Genomic DNA, 19,538 nt, shown 5'->3' on the forward strand with positions numbered 1-19,538 from the left:
TAGAGCATCTGTGTGCCAGAAACAGCAGAAAGAGCAGCAGACTGTCCTGCCCCACTGCAGCGCTACAACCCCTTCCCTATTTTGTATCCAGAGGTTCCTTAGTTCTTTAAGTGTCTATGGAACCTAACTATTGGAAGGATACTGGCTTCTAAGTAGAAGCTGACTGGGGAAAGCTGTGTCTAAAAGTCAGAACCCAGGTAAAGTCTCTAGTCCCTTGTAGCAGCCCTAAAGCCTGGGACAGCAACAGTACCTTTATTATTAAATATTTGGGGCGGGCTACATTTCCCTCAATGTTAGGCTCAGTGGAGAGGCTTCTAGCTAAACTGGTCATGTACCTCAAAGTTGTTTTTCAATTCCTCGTTGCCTCTCAGATGTAAAGAACTCACAATTTGGGTTGTGATGTGGGGGAAACCTGATGTGGTTCAAGCTCCCATAAAGGCCACATGAGGTTGGGGGCGGTGGCTGGTGAGGCACTATCTCTAAAGGTTGGGTTCAGAGGTTACTGATAGACTCTCAGGGTTCTGCTTTGGTTTCTGGGAAAGGGTAAGATAGAACTCTCATCTGAGCGGTTCTTCAGAAAAAGGTAGCCATCCCAGCATTACTCTCAGTTAAAGGGCCCCTATACTTAATTGACTTGAAAATATGCCCGTTCATAGCAATCAGGTATTTTCCAAGAGATGGAGCTGGAACCATTTTTCTTTGACCTCTTGGCACTCCCTTCTTCTATGACAATAGGGCCCTTCTTATCCTGGACTAACTGAAAAAAATTACTTCAGTAACACTATAAAACAAAGATTCTTGAAGGTAACTCACTTTTACTCCATTATTCACCATCAATCCCAGAGTAATAGCCTACTCATCCTACACTTACACAATTAAGGAAATCCTAAAATTTTCTCTCCATAACAAGGAACTCTTCACCTTGACTGATTGTCCCTGTTCTACCCTGAAACACCCAACAAAGTTGGAACAACAAAGAAAAAAAAAGTTCCCTTCAGCTAAAGGGGAGTGGTACCTCCTCATTTCATCTGCCTGGGTGCCCATTTAGTAGAGCACCTTAAGGTTTGAAAAGAAGTCTTAGTTGCTGTGCAAGTTGAGTATGGACAATTACGGATGAATAGGAGAGTGGGTAGGTGGATTGGTTGTGTGTTTAACTGCCTGCGCTGCTTAAAATTTTTTCCAATACTTGTCAGAGCAACCTCCATTGCAGTCTCGTGGCTGGAGGAAAAGTTGAGTCTTCAGAAAGCAGACTGTCTCATCTGCCAAACAAGGTAAGACGAAAATATCCTCTGACTTGATAGTTTAACTCAATCAAAAAACACATCGTGCGTATGTGTTTAGGATGGGGGGAGTGTCATAAAAATGAGCAAAACGTTGAGATCTCCTTGAAGCGGCAGAGACAGATTCATTAAAAAATAATTTCACAATTTAATCAGTCATGGGGGTAAGGGTGGAGTCTGCAGTGCCGCTTCCTCGAGAAACCAGTCGTGTTTTGTTCCAGATGTGATTCCAGCAAGAAAGACTGGGGTGATAAACCGTAACGTTTCAATCCATTTTCTCTTGATGCAGCTTTTCCCTGACTTCACAGATATTTCTTTTGAGTATCTGAGTGCTGTCTACCGTTCCTCCTCACGCTGCTAAAAGCAGCCCAAGCTCCGGGACTGTTTCACTGCCGGCTCCTTGAGTCACGCTTTCCGGATCCTACGCTAAGTTCGGGCCAATAAAATTGCGCCCGAAGGATCACAGGACAAGGAAAGGGAATCCTCCAGCCAATAGGAGGCAAATTATAACCGCCAAGAGTGACAAGTCTTATAGTGGTGTCTTTGGACCAATGAGGAGCAATGACTACACGCTGGCTCTGGGCGCGTAGCAGAGGACGCCCAGCTTCCCGAAACACGTGACCAGTGAGCCGTAGCAGCCCAGCCCCACCTCCTGATCTGGAGGTAGCGCGATGGCCCACGCTTCCAATAGCTCACTGAGCCTCTCATCACGTGCAGTTTTTGCAAGCCCAGCGGCCTTCCGGAAGGTTATGTGACAGTTTACGGTATTGCGACACTCCCCAATGGGAAAGAAGAGCTGCCTTCACAGGACCAGGAATTGGTTTCTCTCCACGAATAATAGCCCGGCGGGGGTGGGGATAGCTTATCACGTGCTGAGGGGCGGACCGGGGCGGGGCAGGCCACTGGTTGCGGGGCGAGCTGGGCGCGAGGCGCGCAGGCGCCCTGGGGACCCGGTAGCGGCGGTGGCGGTGGCTGCGGCGACGGGAACGGGATCCTTGGCCGAAGCTGAAGGCGGTGGGGGCGGCCATGGCGGCTGATGGCGAGCGATCCCCGCTGCTCTCCGAGCCCATCGACGGTGGCGCGGGCGGCAATGGATTAGTGGGGCCAGGTGGGAGTGGAGCTGGGCCCGGGGGAGGCCTGACCCCCTCCGCACCACCGTACGGAGCCGGTAAACATGCCCCGCCCCAGGGTAAGCCGGGGCGGGTCCGAAGTGTTCCCGGGGGTACTCTTAGAGGTGGGAAGGGGCGGGGCCGCGGGCGGAGGCGGGGCCCAAGCGCCAGGTGCGCAGCTGTTGCACCTGTGACTGGGTGGGTCTTCCTTTTCTCCGCAATCGCGACCGGAGCTTGAGAACGGAAGGGGGTTCTGAGGAAGCTGATCGAAGCACGAATTATAAGAAGCCCCCCTAGTTTGGTCAGAGGGTTGAGGACCAGAAAGAGTTCCCTAATCCCGTGGAGCATCAGTGGTGGTGTCTGCAAGTGATGCCAGCCCTTTTTTTTTACCTTCCTTTCTAGCATTTCCCCCGTTCCCTGAGGGACACCCAGCGGTGTTGCCTGGGGAGGACCCACCCCCCTACTCACCCTTAACCAGCCCGGACAGTGGGAGTGCCCCCATGATCACCTGCCGAGTCTGCCAGTCTCTTATCAACGTGGAAGGCAAGATGCATCAGCATGTAGTCAAATGTGGCGTCTGCAATGAAGCCACTGTGAGTTACACTTATGAATGAAATGGGCCCTGTTTCCTGGATCCTCTTTCCGATTCTTTGATTCTAGACTCCGACCATCAGCTAAGCGCTCTTCACAAGACCTGGGTTTCAGGTCCAGGAGTTTCACATAGCCATTTCCCCAGAAGCCACTCACTAAACCTGATGTTTACCATCCCTTAACTTCATACCTATCGGGATACCTAAGCCTAGTTTTCATTTGCCAACCTCGTGGTGTATGCCTTTCTTTCATTTTTCTGTCCTCGCTAAGACCTTGTCTATCTGATTTCTCCTCAGAGTGTTTTTGGGGGAAATGAAAGGGATGGGGATTAGAGGTTTGCTTACCAATATCCCTGTTATTCTCTAGCCAATCAAGAATGCACCCCCAGGGAAAAAATATGTTCGATGCCCCTGTAACTGTCTCCTTATCTGCAAAGTGACTTCACAGCGGATTGCCTGCCCTCGACCCTACTGGTAAGAGGCATAAGGTGGGGAAGGGCATCAGTGGGGAAAATTGGAAAGCCAGAAAAGGATGACTGTTTATAGTGAATGTCAAGATGAGAGAGCCTGGTGTTTAGAAAGAAAAGGCCAGGGAGTATTGTGCCTCTCAAATGTTATAGGTATCTTTTTCATCTCTCTTTAAAAAGAATGGGATAAAATGGTGTCCTTTAGGATAATGGAGAGTGTTGGACACTGTGTCAATTATCATGAGATAAAAAGAGACCTATAGTTTAAGGAGTGCTCTTCCTCAAGTGTCGCGTCCCGTGCAACAGGGGCAGTGAGGAGGCGAGAAGGGGCGGTTTGGGGTAAGTTTTTAAGAAAGAAACAAACAGATACTTAATGCTGTTAAATCTCTCAGAAGGCCAGGGGTCTCTCAGTCTCAGAGGACTGGAGCCCAGAATAAAGCCGACTGGAGGCTTTTATTGATAAGTATACAAGGGAGTAGCAGTGTTTTTGGCACGGTTTGTGAGACTCACTTATCACATTATAGAAACATCCCAAGCCAATTATTTTAACCTTCAAACAGCGGAAGCACAAGGTCCCATGATGTCTTACCTAAGGTCTGTACCTTCTCAGGGTCAAGTCTCTCATATTGTAACAGCTCCGTAGAGATAAGTAGAGAGAACTGATCTTTGTTGTTCTCATGACTTCTCTCACAAACAGCTGCAAGGGAAAACCCAGGGCGCGCAACAGACTTTCCCAGGCAGGGGGAAGGGGAGGCAAGGCCCCTTCCCTTATTCTTTTAAGGTAGCTCATTAGGGGTCCCCACTCGGTTCGCCTGGCTTAGGTTGTATCTCCCGTGAGATATCTTACCCGTCTTTGGCTGCAAACCATCTTTTGGGGACCAGATGGAGAGACATAATGTGTAAACACAAGGATGGAACAGAGTCCCAGAAAGGCACAATCTCACAGACTCCTCTTTCCTTAAGGAAAGACATGGAGGGACAGTTGGCTAGGCTGTTGTGCGACTACACTCAAGGAGTCTCTGGAGTAGAGTTGGGGGCGCATAGTATCTTAAAAGTATAGAGAAGTAGAGGGGGGGCTATGAAGGAGGCATAGTGTAGGGATCCTTAGGATTAAAAACTTTTTAAATATAGTTTTTTCTTTGTACAGCAAAAGAATCATCAACCTGGGGCCTGTGCACCCAGGGCCTCTGAGTCCAGAACCACAACCTGTGGGTGTCAGGGTCATCTGTGGACATTGCAAGAATACTTTTCTGGTGAGGAGGGGTTTTGGGAAGCCCTGGGGAAAAATAAATATACTTTTTGATTTATGCTAATGAATCCTGAACAGGCCTATTCTAAGAGGACCCATTTCCACCCTCTCCTGCCCCAGCACTCATTGAAGATGACCCTGCTTTTACTATTAGTTGGTTTCTCCCTTTTTCTTTCTCCATAGTGGACAGAGTTCACAGACCGAACTTTGGCCCGTTGCCCTCACTGCAGGAAAGTGTAAGTGATTAGAGAGTGGCATCATTGAGCTAGTAATCGGGTAATGTGTCGAGTAAAAATTACAGAGCCATTTCAGGCATCCATTTCTGTTTGCCCCCACACAGGTCATCTATTGGGCGCAGATATCCACGAAAGAGATGTATCTGCTGCTTCTTGCTTGGCTTACTCATGGCAGTCACTGCCACTGGCCTTGCTGTGAGTAACTATCATCCAACCCCTTTCATTCTCCAGCCTCATCTCTATAGGCTAAGATTGGGAAATGACTACCCAAAAAGAAGTGAAAGAAATCAAGGGGGTTTTGTTTATTTTGTGTTTTAATGTATAGATGAGCTGAAGTTGAAGGTAACTGATAAACAGTTTTCATTGTTACTATAGGAATAAAGAACAGCCATCTTCTTTATGCAGAGGATAGGACAATGGAATAGTGCTTAAATTAGGAGTTGCTATTAGAAAACCTGGTGTTATTGTAAGACATTAAGAAAAACTGACATGTTTGGGATAGTATGAGTATGTTCCTTCCTAGGGGGAGCTGAACTGGGCCTTTAGGCAGGTTCTTGAAGGTGGCTACACATGGATAGGGAACAGGGACCAAAACTTGAGTTCTATGTTGCTGTTACTAGGGCTCCAAGAAAGGGGTGAAAGATCAGAAGTAACCTCGTCTTTCTTTTTTGTCAGTTTGGGACATGGAAGTATGCACGGCGATACGGAGGCATCTACGCAGCCTGGGCATTTGTCATCCTGTTGGCTGTGCTGTGTTTGGGGCGGGCCCTCTATTGGGCCTGTATGAAGGTCAGCCACCCTGTCCAGAACTTCTCCTGAGCCCCACGATGAACCACAGACTGTGCCTGACCCCTCCCTGGTGGGGACAGTGACACTACAAAGGGAGCCATGATAAAAGGCTCCCTGGGCTTCTAGAAGTGGAGCCAAGCAGCTGCCTTCCTTTTCCCTGGGGAGAGGTAGGAAAGAACCAGGCCCTCACCTAGGTTTGGAGGGCTAGGTAAGACCACTGCTGGCCATCTGCTTTCCTCCCAGGGTTGCCGTGTTTAGGGTGAAGTAGGCGAAATGTTGCCCCTAAACCTGGGTCCTAAAAGACGGTTCTAGCCTTGTCCTTCCTATAAGCTCCCTGAGAGCCATTCCTGTCCCTTACACATTCCAGGGCAGGGTGGGGGTGGGTAGCCCTGGGGGTTTCCCTCCCTCTTGTGTACCATTAGGACCTGCTGCTGCTATTGCACTTCTCCAGGGGCTGGCTCTGGCCTCAGTACCCTCAGTCTCCTCTCCCCCCATTCCGTGTCCTATGGGGGTGGGGTCAGCCGCTGCTCTGTACAGAACCACAGGAACTGATATGTATATAACTATTTAATATGGGGTATGTTCCCCTAGTCCTGTGTTTCCCTTAATTCCTCCTTCCAACCTTATACCCCAGTTGTAGTATTTAACTAGGCTGGGTAGGGTTGCTGTCTTGGGGGAGGGTAGGGAATTCATCCTGTGCTTGTAAATAAATGTGGTGACTCTACCCTTTTCCATTTGTTAATCTGTTATGAAAGGAGGGAAATCTATGGTCTCACAAAGGAGTAGAATACAAAGACAGGAAGTTTGAAATTATGGCTCTTTATTTTCACATGGACAGTTCAAAGGAAGTCATCAGTAGCTTTTGTTTAATGTAAAAAAAGAAAAAACCCACACACAAAACCAAAACCTTGGGCTTAAAGGAAACCCATATGTCACTAGGAGCCTGGTTGAAGGATTTCACATTTTTAGAAGGGAAATACAGTGCAGAGTTCTCTAGAGAGCAGTTTTAAAGTTGGGGAGGAGGGTGTTAAAGCTAGTATAGGGAGCTTATTTCCCAGGCTCAGGGTGATTTGGGGGAAGTATCACAGTGCTAGGTATAGGGTGATGGGACAGTGGTCACTCCCCAGGGCCTTGGAACGGATCTTGCTGTCACACAATGCAGGTAACAAAGAGTGAGACACCAAAAAGTAATCAAGGCGCCAACCAACGTTTTTGGATCGAGCATTCATCATATAGGTCCAAAAAGTGTAGGCATAGGCCGTACTGGGGTAGAGGTGCCGGAAACTGTCAGTCAGTGGCACAGCCTGCAGCAATTCCCCAAAGCCTTGACGCTCTTCTGGAGTGAAACCAGCATTCTTTTTGTTTCCCTTGGGGTTTCGAAGATCAATTTCTTCATGAGCCACATTGAGGTCCCCACATAGCACAAGAGGCTTGCGGGAAGCCAAGCCCTTCAGGAACTTGCGAAAGGCTTCATCCCAGCGCTGCCGGTACTCCAGGCGCACCAGACCTCGGCCTGCATTAGGTACATAGGCTGTTACCAGCACAAATGTGTCAAATTCAGCCACAATCACTCGGCCTTCCTGATCATGTTCCTCCTCGCCTACAGAAATGATGAAACAGTATCAACATAAAGTATACGAAAAGGGAAAGTAGAGAATAAAGGAATCAAGAATTGGGGTTCGGACTGGAGTATTAGCAATTGGTGGAAGAACTCAGGCCTTAGGAAATCAATAGGGTCTTACCAATGCCATAGGAGACTTTGAGTGGGCACTGGCGGGAGAGTAGGCCCACACCACTGTACCCTTCCTTATCTGAAGGAGCTGACCAATACTGATGGGACAGTCCAGAAAGCTCTTGAAGTTCAGCTGGTAGTTTATTCTCTGAACATTTGGTCTCTTGCAGGCACAGGATATCTGGGGCTTCTTCCTTTACCCACTGTGAGTGAAATAAGTATAAAAAGTATCAATTCAGCAGACATTTATTGAAGAATCTGAGTTAAGTACTAGAGATACACAGTCCCTGTGCATAAGGAGTTTAACAGTTTAACAGCACAATATTTAAACAATTCTGTAACTGGTAACTAATGAAAGGAGGTAAGACTGACACATGCAACACCAAGGAGATTGTTTTTCCTATAGGCAGTGGATAGCTAAGATTTTCAAGTACTGGTTATTTTTAATTTTTTTTAATTTTATTAAATTAGGGTGACAGGTTAATAAGATTGCTTCAAGTGTAGAATCCTATAATGCATCATCTGTATACTACACAGTGTAAACACTAGTTATTGAAATAGAGGATATGCTGGAGATAAAATGGAGCAAGTTCAGTAACAAGGTTTTTTCAACATGCTGGGGAAGAGATGAGGACATTAAGAGTTTAAGACAATGGCAATGAAATTGAAGGAATGATGTGCAGGAAATAGGTGGTAAGCCTCTTCTTGTACCTCTCCCACAAGAAAACTACCTACAAGGGAACAATAAAACCTGCATGCTGGGGACTAAAATAGGAAAGGGTGATTAAACCCCAAGATCAATACCAAAGATTGTCTCCCCCCCCCTCCCTTGAATTCTACTTACATCTAAACCTTTCTTCTTAATCCAGGCTCGAAGCCCATCCACATTCCAGGAGCAGATCTTGAGTGTGGCTGATTTGCCACTGGGTGAGGTTTTCTTATCTGGGGGGTCCTCATACAGGACTGGCCCCTCTCCTGCCTCTTTTTCGTTTTTCTTTGCTCCCGCCTTGCTCTTCTTGGCTTCTGGCTCTATAAAGTAATAATACATAGATAAAAAAGTTGGCGGCATCCAACTTTCATCTGGAGTTATAGACCCACTGAAAGCCTGCAGTTCCCGCGACTTCTTCACAAACTGCAAAAATGGAGCGCCGTCGATCTGTACTTCCTGTTTATCCAGGAAATTAGAAGCAGCCTCTAGGGAGAAGGGTTCATTTCATTCTCTTACCAGTCTTAGGCTCTTCCCCATCTTCTACCACCGCTGCCTTTTTCCCACGCTTCGGCATCACTGTAACGACCGCCCTCCTGCACCACGTCGCCCAACGAAGCAGTATATTTACCGCGTTGCCTACAGACGCAAATAAGTGGTGAAACCAACTAAGGCTGGGGAGAAAAGATTCTACCTTCGCGAGGCCCGTTATTATCTTCGAATTCTTTCCCCGCCTCCGTGCGCCATAGGCCCTTCAGCCCCTCACCCACAACACTAGATCATTTCAGGGCCTTGTACCCTCTTCATGAGATCTGTCCTCAGGCCAATTAGCGCCTTAATTAAGGGTCCCGGCTTAGGCTAGCCGATCAGACGTCTAGGAAGCCCCTCTGAAGGGCAAAAAAGAACAGCAACTCCATCTGACCTACTTGAGTCTCAGCCTGGCACCTCCTTACCCGAGCACAAAGAAGGGAGCACGCTGAGCCCCCACGTGGGTAACTGGCGTGGTCACGTCGCCTGAGACACCACGTGGCAGACAAACGTGGGTGATTAGTCTGTCTGGCACCACGTGACCGAGAACCTCCGCCTTCCCTCGCCTCTCCAGAGTATCCAGGGGACTAAAGGCCCCCACCCTCCATTCTCGGACTGTTTATCCGTGTGCCAGATGCACGATTTCTTGTGCCACCCTGACCGAAGATTCCAACGCTGTGCAAGACGGACAAAGAAAACAGTGGGGAAGGCTAGGATGGGCCACCGGAGAGAAGCAGAGGAAAGGATGGGAATGTAAGGAGCAGATGCCGGCTCAGCGTCCCTGGCAGTTAGGAGGACAGGTCCTGGAAGGGGCCTTGACCGGTCGCCGTGACGACGGGGGCGGGGCCGGCGCGAGCGCGTCACCCGCCGGCGTTTTTCGGAGTGTGTCTGGTTGCGCGCTGCCACTTAGCAGTTGCGGGCTATTTTTCTCTTCTTCTGCGCTCGGGAATCTGAGGCTCAGCAAGGACTGGTGAGGGTTCCACCGCTGCAGTGGTAGCTAGGAACCCTGCCGGCGTTTACTCCCAGGCTCAGCCATGCCGGCGGTGCTAGGTTTTGAAGGTAGCGCCAACAAGATTGGCGTGGGAGTAGTGCGGGATGGCAAGGTGTTGGCGAACCCGCGGCGGACTTACGTCACGCCTCCCGGCACAGGTGAGTAGGGAACTTAGAGTTTGCAGCGCGCTTCTCCACCATCACCTTCCATCTTCTAGACACTAGTGGAGAAGGAGCGCATGGTCCGTTCACAGAGCTTTTGATCTGAGTCTCCGATGTTATGTGACAGTATTAAAATCACAAGGCTGGCTGATGGATAGAAAAGCCACAGGCATTTGGACCCGGATCTTCAGGGTTCGTTAAGCTTTTATTTAACATCTTTTATGTGCTAATTGTCAGTTTGCTGCAGGATACAAAAGTAGATGTTATGAGCTGCTGTGGACTTGGACATGTAAACAACTTTATATTATAGTATGATAAATAATGTAGATGCAATAAAAATATTCTAGAATGAAAAGGAGTGTAGACTCCCAGGTTAGGTGTCAGGCAGAAGTGACTGGCTTTGCAGTCAGTACTCATATTCAGTATTTGTTTTTGGACTTCTTTACTCTTAAAATGGGAATAATACCTGCATTATTGGGTCATTGCATTGGGTCTTGAGAATTAAATGAAAGCACCAGACACATTACAACTTTTAATAGGTGTTATTTGTAAGTTATGTTATATCTTGTCTACCCTCCCCCAAAACACCTGTTTATATAGGAGAGGGCAACTGATTTGCATATACCTGAAAAGCCTTGAACAGATTATGTAACGGGTTACTCGTTAGAAAGATACTTATGTTTAGCATTTTGGCACTAGGAATAGGAAGGTGAATAAAATAGCCAGTGTTTTGAGATGCTCATGGTTAAACTGGGGAAACTACAGATAATTATAATGCTATAATTGTTACATGTTAAATACAGTTCTAGATATGTTTGCCACACTTTCACGGCATAATTAACACCATAAGCCAATTTCACTGTAAAAAGATAAAATAACTGGTTGACAGTTTGGTTTACATTTGTCATAACATAATGCATGTAATAAACTAGTTGACAGTTTGATTTCATTTCTTCATTGAGGGAGTTCTTGTGGTTACTCCCATTTTTATATTATGTAAATTGTAGCTCTCATAATGGTCTCTACAGTGATAAGTAGACGTGGTGATCTTAAAATAGTGGATGACAACAGCTATGTATAAAGCCAGATTGCAAAGCCAGATGTAAAGCCAGATTACATACTGTACTGGAAAATAACATCAGTTTCCAAATCTTTCGGTGAGCACAGTCTTCCCTCCCACCTGTCAAAACTTAAAGTTTACCTAGCTATGGCAAATATAAAAGAGGCTACTAATTCACGACAATCTTCAAGAGCATTCATTATCGATTTTTTTAGTTGAAACTAATACCTGTCTTACCAAAGGAAAAAATTATAGCAAAAAAAGAAAAAAGGCAATGCTGAACAAGGAGACAAATCAGCAAGCAAAAAAAAAAAAGTGTGATACTATGAACAGAAGACTTTGAAGACAATGTATTTTCGTTCTTTTTTTTTTTTTAATTTATTTATTAGTTTCAGGTGTATAAGACAAGGTAATACTTAGATGTTCATCATTTATATCCCTCACACTGTGAACCCCCCTCCCCCCATCTACTATCCCTCCGACCTCACACTGAACCATCACATTATATATATAAAATTATAGTTGGCATTCATTAATGTTTAGCTTTATTTTCATTCTTTACAATAAAGTTTTTGAAAATTTTGTTACTAATTTTTCGTGTTTCAATGTCCCTCTTTTATTTTCTGTTATTTTATCTTTTACTGTGAAATTGCCTTAGGACCAATTAGTTGTGCCATGAAAATGTTTACGGGAGAAATGCTTGCAGCAAAGATGTTACAGCAAACAGGCTTATGACAAAAATACCAGATATATTTAAATACAGTATGTTGAATACAATGCTGTGATCGTGTACAGAGTTTGTAGGGTCACAGAGAAGATCACCGCAGGGTATAACGTAGATACCACTTGAAATGAGTCCTGAAGGCTGAGTAGGAGTTGGGTATGAAGAAGGGCATTTCTGAGGGGCTGTTCAGCCTAGCTGAACAGGCTGGAAGTAATGTATCTGAGCACCTGGAAGACAGGTTTCTTGAAGAGAATGAAAGGGACTCTTCCTACACTACTAGAAGCCTGTTTTAGACTTCTACCTACCTATACGACAGAAAAACTCTATGATCTCTGACCTGTGTTCGTCTCCTAGGATTTCTTCCAGGTGATACCGCCAGGCACCACCGAGCTGTTATCCTGGATCTGCTGCAGGAGGCGCTAACAGAGGCTGGATTAACCTCCCAGGATATTGACTGCATTGCCTACACCAAAGGTATGGCTGGGTGACAGTGGAAGAATATCCTTGGAGCTTGGCCATGTCAGAATAGCCTATAGCTTGCCTCTGCTACCACCACTACCCTGACTCCACCTCTCACAGCCCTTCCTTCCCTCAGCTCTGTTTTTTTCCATTCTCTGTAGGATTCTAACTCCCATTTCTATTTCCCTAGGCCCTGGCATGGGTGCCCCACTAGTTACTGTGGCTGTTGTGGCCCGTACTGTGGCCCAACTGTGGAATAAGCCATTGCTGGGTGTGAACCACTGTATAGGCCACATTGAGATGGGCCGTCTCATCACTGGAGCCACCAACCCAACTGTGCTTTATGTCAGCGGTGGAAATACACAGGTATTGAGAATACCACCATTCCTTCTTAATTTTTGATGCACTGTACTGGCCACTTTTGTGTTCTACCTGAGTGGCAGGAACTGCAAGAACAAAGCTGAGCTTGTCTGAACCTAAAATGCGATACACTAGAAAATCCACAACAAAGTTTGTAACATTGCAAATTGGGCAGAACATTAAGTGACTTTTGTATATGTGGTTATAAAGATGAAGAATTTCCAATTTAAAAAAGGAAAGAATGATAGGGATTAAAGCCTTCAAAATAATGAAAGCATTTTCACTTTCTTTTGAAGCTTATTTTTTTTCTATGAATGTTAGAAATTATAACCCAATTTTTTTCTTTACAGTAATTACATGTTTTATGTTATTGGTGATAAATATATGGAAGTTGTTATTCTAAGAGTGTGAAAGTATAAATAATTTTTAAAACACTTTATAAATGGTGGAAGATATTTTCAAGTTTATAGGTGAAGCCAAAGTTGTTTGGGTATCTTGTGAGACCTTTCTTAGATTGGGATTGGAGATCTCCAGCCTTCCGTTCCCACAGAACACCTGATAGAGTTATTGTCAGAAATAGTCATTGTCCCGCCTATGAAAGGCTTTCACACAACTTCACTGTGTGAAATAGCTATTAAAGGTGACGCACACATTCCCATGAAAATGATATGGGAACTCTGACAGGTAAAGGGCAAGTAGCTGGTTGGGACCTGCAGGATGGTATACAAGGTGAGGGCCTTGGGGTGTGGAATTAGCAGTGGAGGCTTAAAAGAATTAAGAGGAGCAGTGATCGAGTCTTCTCTTTTCCTCTTCCCTTTTGAAGCCTGCTTTGGTGTAAAAAATAAGGAAGATGATTTGGGTGGAGAGGAGTAGATGATAGAAGAAGAAAGGCAGCAGTTTTTCCTTCCCCTTTTGTCACCAGCCTTTTGACAACAGAGTAAGACCTACATCAGAATGGAAAAAAAATCCCTAGCAGCACCAGGAAGGGAAAGGGACTTCTTATGGTCTCTAGGAAGCACTCACTGTCAGAACTATGAAGGATATGTGTCAGTGGGTAAATATTCTCTGTGCTAGAAATTCAAGTTGATTGCCAGTGCTGAATTGGGTGGGCCATTAATCCGACCCAATATAGGGTTTTTGAGTTTTCAACTCTACCTCTTCTCTTGTTTACAAATATTACTGCCCTAGAGAGATACTCTAAAGGGACTCTAGTTCCCTGCTTCCAAGCAGCAAAGTCTCTTCCCTAATCTACACTGTCAGTACAGCTTTTAAGGGATATATGAGTATAAGGAGCCTCCACGCTAGAAATAAGTATTTGAAAGGCAGTTTGCTTCTGCCCTGACCTAGACTATCTTCTTTAGATTAGGAATCTGCTCTGGGAATCCTCAAGGTAGGTATGTGTGAGCTTCTATGATAAGAGCTATAAACAATCCCACTCAGGGTTTGGCAAAGTGTTTTTTTTCCATTTCTTGGATGCTCTAGTGGCCTTGTTGATCCTCTGTTATATTCTTCCCCAAAGCCAAATACTCCTCTTTACAGACTTGAGCTTTCATGGACATCCTCATCACCCTTAGGTGATTGCATATTCAGAACACCGTTACCGCATCTTTGGGGAAACCATCGATATTGCTGTGGGTAATTGTCTGGATCGTTTTGCGCGAGTGCTGAAGGTAAGCCATTGGGTTGCAGAGAACATAAGATGTGGCTGAATGTTGGGGCAGTCGTGGAAATAGAGGGAGAAAGCAGTAAATTAGCTTCTTAAACACTTCCTGGATACTTGACTTCCTCCTCTTTTTCTATCTGCTAGATTTCCAATGACCCGAGTCCGGGCTACAACATTGAACAGATGGCAAAGCGGTAAGGGAACATAAGGTGGAAGGAGGCTGACTGGTGGGATGCAGGGATTTCCCTGTATGTATACTGATGCAGTTTGGGAGGGGTGTGGAGGATGAGCAGCCAGCTGACTACAAACTGAATGCCTCATATATTCACTCTCACATAGAGGCAAGAAACTAGTCGAGCTGCCATACACTGTAAAGGGGATGGACGTCTCATTCTCGGGGATCCTGTCTTTCATTGAGGTAAGTGTGAGAGGGGTGAGGAGATAGGCACTTGGCATACTTTTTAATGAAGCATGTCTGTTTTGCTCACCATTGTATTTCCTGCGTATAGCATGGTACTGGCCCATATTAGTTGCTGAATATGTTCATTTAGCAAATATTTATTGAATATCTTCTGTGTGCCAGTCAGTATCCTAAACAATAGTGATAAATAGCATGGAGCAAAACAAAAAATCCCTTCCTACTTGGAACTTGCATTCTAACGGGGAAACAGATAAAGAAACAAAAAAGAAGAAGAAAGAGGAGGAAGTAGTAAAATGTAAAGGGTTAGATGGCGGTAAGTGCTGTGGAGAAAACTTCACCAGGGTAACGGGTGGGGCTGCCAGGGCCGGCATTCATAATGATTGAATCTTGAATGAATGCTGCTCATTCTGTAGCTCGGCACCAGTAACGGGCAAAGTGTGACATGGGATGTCCTGGTCAGTTGAATTGTCACACACGGTGATTCTCCAAGTGTACTAATTCTTGCCCTCATGGCATTCCCAAAGCATTATTCATTGTATCTGTTTGTTTTCCCCTTTAATTGTAGGATGTAGCCCAGAGGATGCTGGTCACAGGCGAGTGTACCCCTGAGGATCTATGTTTCTCCCTGCAGGTAATGGATTCAAAAGCTGGGACAGAAAGGTGGGGCTAGAAGAGTGTCTATATAGCTATATATATATATGAGCTAATTTTGGGTCCCCTCTGATGTTTTCACCCTGTCTGTCCCCCACAGGAAACTGTGTTCGCAATGCTGGTAGAGATCACAGAGCGGGCCATGGCACATTGTGGCTCCCAGGAGGCCCTCATCGTGGGAGGTGTGGGGTGTATGTATCACTGGACTCTGCTCTTTCCTGTTCTTGGGCATGTGCGTCTTTCTACTAGTCAAAATCGCTAAAGGCTTGAGGAAATTGCTAGTTTCACTTCTTGTCCTTTGCTGCCCAGTCCTTGGCCCTGGACACCTTCATTTTCCTAAGTGAATAAATGCACATGAGGTGTACAGCTGGACTGTGGAGAAATGGGTAAAATTAAGCTAATCCTACACCCTGCCTCGTCATAGGTAATATGAGGCTGCAGGAAATGATGGAGACAATGTGCCAGGAACGTGGAGCCAGGCTTTTTGCCACAGATGAGAGGTAAAGGCCCTTTCCCTTTTCTTGATTTTTTTTGTTTCTCCAATTACTGTGATTTTCCACTCTTAGATCCCAAATTTCATACCTCTTTTTCTTCCCAGATTCTGCATTGACAATGGAGCCATGATAGCCCAAGCTGGCTGGGAGATGTTTCAGGCTGGAGACAGGACCCCCCTCAGTGATTCTGGGATCACACAGAGGTGAGTACCCCTTGGAGGAGGTGGATAGGATTATATGGGAGGTAGGCAAAAATCAACAGGAAAGAGGGTCCAGAATCATGAGGGCAGAAAAGAATGGAAGGTGATGAGGGATAGCCAACCACCAAGTTTTTCCTATTTTTTCACAGGTATCGGACAGATGAAGTAGAAGTGACCTGGAGGGACTGACAAAGTTAACAGGATCAGAGTAGATGGTGCCCTAAGTGGAACCCATGATCTTCATCCTAACCTGGGATTCCTGGCAAGGTTATGGTCTCCCCTCCCGTCATTGGAACCTCAGGATGACTCAGCAATAAAATATTTTTGGTTTTGTATGTTGGTGATCAGTTTGGGTTTGTTGTTCAGTAACAGTATAGAGATGGCACTGACTAAATTGTTGTGGATGGGATGAATGGAGGAGGCAGTGTCACAGCAATGACCTGGCTTTCTATGCAGGTAACCTTGGGGTTGCTGCTCTGGAGCTAAGGTTGAGGGGATATCTTAGGTATTCCTCTAATATCCCCTTAGCAATGGTATAACTAATTTTAGTATCAGGCCTTGTGCTGCTTTTACATTCATTGTCTCGTTTAAATTCTTTGAAGTAGATATTCAGGACTTACCTCAAAATAGTCTGGAGCCAGGTCTAACTTCATACTAATTTTTAACTCAAGAATAAAACTCCCTCCTTCATACATTTATTCCTACATGCATTTTTTTTAAACTTTTATTTATTTAAGTGTGTTTTTCTAGGGTCCATCAGCTCCAAGTCAAGTAGTTGTTTCAATCTAGTTGTGGAGAGTACAGCTCACAGTGGCCCATGTAGGGATCGAACCAGCAACCTTATTATTAAGACCACCTTGCTCTGGGGCGGTCAGATGGCTCAGTTGGTTAGAGTGCGAGCTCTCAACAGCAAGGTTGCCAGTTCAATTCCCGCATGGGGTGATGGGCTGCACCCCCTGCAACTAGAGATTGAAAACAGCAACTGTACTTGGAACTGAGCTTCTCCCTCCACAAGTAGATTGAACGACTTGGAGCTGATGGGCCCTGGAGAAACACACTGTTCCTCAATATTCCCCGATAAAAATTAAAAAACAAAAAACCACCTGGCTCTAACCAGCTGCCCCACTACATGCACTTCTGTTGGCAGTCTTGAAGAGGGGGCCCCAGACCACACCCATCAGAATTAATCTCATCATGCCCTTTATCTTGTTTATGTCAGTCACCAAGAATTCCCAAACTACTAAGTCACCTCTCGTCTTTTACACTCTAATAATCATCACTCTTCATTCCCTTTCCCCCCCCATCTACCTACCTCTTCCAACTTCTGGAATTCTTTTGTGCTCTTCTGAACTAATATGTATCTTCAACATCTCTGAATGTTCCCTGTACGTTCCAGCTCTGAGCCCTCGTTTCTCCTGCAGACTCTGCTTCTGCTATCACCGTAAGTAACACTGTTTTCTCTCAGACCCATGGTACCACTGTGCCTAGAGGCGGTGCAGGTTTCTTCATTTTTCCTTACACCATTTTTAGACTATTCTCTCTCATCCCTACCACACTTCAACTTTGAAATAATGTTAGACTATACCACGTCAATATCACTCCTTCACAAATCTGGATCTCAATATCCATGTAGATTAACTTTCTGATACTCTGGTCTCTCTCAGTTCTTTGCTCCTCCACCCCTTCAGCCGCTCATTCCCTTGGTCATAGATCTATAGCTATTCTGGATCGCATTCTCAAACATCCCACTCTCCCAGCATTACCTATCTTTCCCGTTCATTGCCTTCAGTGCACTGAGTCCAACAATTCATCCCTTCACCAGGACCTACAATCCATTGATCTTCCTTTTCACTGACCTCATTCCCTCCCTCTACCCCCATGTCTTCATTTCCCTCCTCCAGCTAAAGAGTACTTTGTTGTAAACACCTCACTCCATGCCTCTCTCTTGGTTTTGTCATACCCAGCTCTTCACCTGCTTTATCTCTACGCCCATGCAGCTGAAAGGGCTAGCAAAAAACAGGCTGACTTGTCTTATTTTAAACTCATCACGGTGAAACTTAATTGGGTCCTCTGTGTTACCTAGCAATATTCCCTAGTCCTTTCACTTGCTTTCTTTTTGATAACTGGTACCTTCTGACCCCTCAAATTTCCAACATCTCCTCCCTTTCTGTTACTTTGGTTCCTATTTCAATGAGAACATAGAAACAATCAGAAAATATTCACAAGCTCTCACCACTACATCTAACCACCTTCCAGCATTTATACCCATATATTCTGCTTTCCCATATACCAGTGGTTCTCAACTGGGACTGACTTTTGTTCCCCAGAGGCTATTTGGTTGTCACAACTGGGAGGCAGTGCTACTGGCTAGTGGCCAGGGATGCTGCAAAACATGCTACAATGCACAGAACAGTCCCCCACAACAGAATGGGCTAAAATGTCATCGGTGTAAAGGTTGAGAAACCCTGCTATAAACAAACTGCTATAAACAAACTATCTGTGCTCCTGCCTAAATACTTGTGCAGTAGATCCCATCTTCAAGCTTTTAAGGACGTCTCTCAACAATTTTCCCTCTTTTTCTGTAGAGTCAGGATTTCCCTTTCTTTCCTGGATCTTCCTGTCAGCACACAAATATGCTATCATTTTCCTCATCTTACAAATACATGAACCCCTTGACCTCATTTCCACTTCCAGTTGCTTCCTAGTTTTCTGACCCATTTCACAACAAAACATCTTAAAAGAGTTGTCTCCAATTCCTCTCCACCGGTTCCCTATTTAGTCCACCAATACTGTTCTTATCACAGTCACCGATGGCTTACACAAACCAGATCTAATGGTATGTTCTGCTTCTTCCTACATAAGCTGTCAGCAGCGTTTGACACTCCCTCTTTTGAAACATGCTCGGCTTTAGGATGTACTCTCTAGTTTGCCTCCTGGCTTCCTGACGGCTCTTAGTCTCCTTTGCTGGTTTCTCCTCATTTCTACAAATTAATTAACTCTCTGAGTTCAGTCCTTGTACTGCTTCTTTATTTACACACATACCTGTAGTGATTCCACCCAGTGTTAAAACCATTTTAATATGGATGACTCCAATTGTTTACCTCCAACCTGGACTTTTGTCCTGAATATCTAGCTGCCCATTGGCATCTGGACTTGGATGGCATCTCAGATTTACCATGACAAAGTTGAACTTATTTTCTCCTGAACTTACTGTGGTACTACTTTTTTCTTCATTTTTTTTTTTTTTTTTTTTTTTTAAGATTTTATTGGGGAAGGAGAACAGTGTATTTCCAGGACTTTATTTTGGGAACAGTGTGTTTTTCCCAGGACCCATCAGCTCCAAGTCAACTTGTCCTTCAATCTTAGTTGTGGAGGGCGCAGCTCAGCTCCAACTCCAGTCGCTGTTATCAGTCTTAGTTGCAGGGGCACAGCCCACCATCCCATGCAAGAATTGAACCAGCAACCTTGTTGTTAAGAGCTTATGCTCTAACCAACTGAGCCATCGGCCTCCCCAGTCTTTCCTATTTCAATTAATGACAACTCTGTCCTAGATCTTCATGTCATATCACCTTGGTATTATCTTTGACACCTCTCTTTCATCTCTTCCAATTTATCAAATGTTGACTTTATCTTGAAGAATATATCCAGAATCTCATTTCTCCTCATAT

At 45.2% G+C, this 19,538-nt stretch overlaps 3 protein-coding genes across 9 annotated transcripts; 2 read left to right on the forward strand and 1 right to left on the reverse strand.

The window, feature by feature from the left end:
* The first annotated feature begins 403 nt into the window (after window positions 1-403).
* PIP4P1 (phosphatidylinositol-4,5-bisphosphate 4-phosphatase 1) lies at window positions 404-6,593 on the forward strand. 4 transcript variants are annotated; one of them, XM_081048204.1, is made up of 8 exons: window positions 404-1,271; window positions 1,570-2,448; window positions 2,792-2,982; window positions 3,347-3,453; window positions 4,594-4,699; window positions 4,879-4,931; window positions 5,036-5,126; window positions 5,607-6,593. In XM_081048204.1, exons 2-8 carry the CDS (start codon window positions 2,307-2,309, stop codon window positions 5,748-5,750), a joined length of 834 nt encoding a protein of 277 aa, XP_080904330.1. In that variant the 5' UTR covers window positions 404-1,271; window positions 1,570-2,306; the 3' UTR covers window positions 5,751-6,593. The 4 variants fall into 4 exon arrangements, with proteins under 4 accessions (XP_080904330.1, XP_080904329.1, XP_080904332.1 ...); XM_081048203.1 differs by lacking the exon at window positions 404-1,271 and having other exon boundaries at window positions 2,014-2,469; XM_081048206.1 differs by lacking the exons at window positions 404-1,271; window positions 4,594-4,699 and having other exon boundaries at window positions 2,152-2,448.
* Window positions 6,519-9,202, reverse strand: APEX1 (apurinic/apyrimidinic endodeoxyribonuclease 1). Of its 4 annotated transcripts, none has more exons than XM_081048201.1 (5): window positions 9,112-9,202; window positions 8,678-8,797; window positions 8,297-8,481; window positions 7,463-7,655; window positions 6,519-7,320 (listed from the first exon to the last, which is right to left on the reverse strand). In XM_081048201.1, exons 2-5 carry the CDS (start codon window positions 8,733-8,735, stop codon window positions 6,803-6,805), a joined length of 954 nt encoding a protein of 317 aa, XP_080904327.1. In that variant the 5' UTR covers window positions 8,736-8,797; window positions 9,112-9,202; the 3' UTR covers window positions 6,519-6,802. The 4 variants fall into 4 exon arrangements, with proteins under 4 accessions (XP_080904327.1, XP_080904328.1, XP_080904325.1 ...); XM_081048202.1 differs by having other exon boundaries at window positions 9,081-9,169; XM_081048199.1 differs by having other exon boundaries at window positions 9,085-9,152.
* Window positions 9,203-9,258: 56 nt separating this feature from the next.
* OSGEP (O-sialoglycoprotein endopeptidase) lies at window positions 9,259-16,205 on the forward strand. Its single transcript, XM_081048198.1, has 11 exons — window positions 9,259-9,835; window positions 11,977-12,096; window positions 12,272-12,447; window positions 14,016-14,111; window positions 14,249-14,298; window positions 14,444-14,522; window positions 15,091-15,156; window positions 15,277-15,367; window positions 15,601-15,676; window positions 15,775-15,873; window positions 16,020-16,205. Exons 1-11 carry the CDS (start codon window positions 9,721-9,723, stop codon window positions 16,057-16,059), a joined length of 1,008 nt encoding a protein of 335 aa, XP_080904324.1. The 5' UTR covers window positions 9,259-9,720; the 3' UTR covers window positions 16,060-16,205.
* The last annotated feature ends 3,333 nt before the right edge of the window (window positions 16,206-19,538 follow it).

Source organism: Rhinolophus hipposideros (assembly GCF_964194185.1).
Source record: "Rhinolophus hipposideros genome assembly, chromosome: 5".
Taxonomy (NCBI): Eukaryota; Metazoa; Chordata; class Mammalia; order Chiroptera; family Rhinolophidae; genus Rhinolophus; species Rhinolophus hipposideros.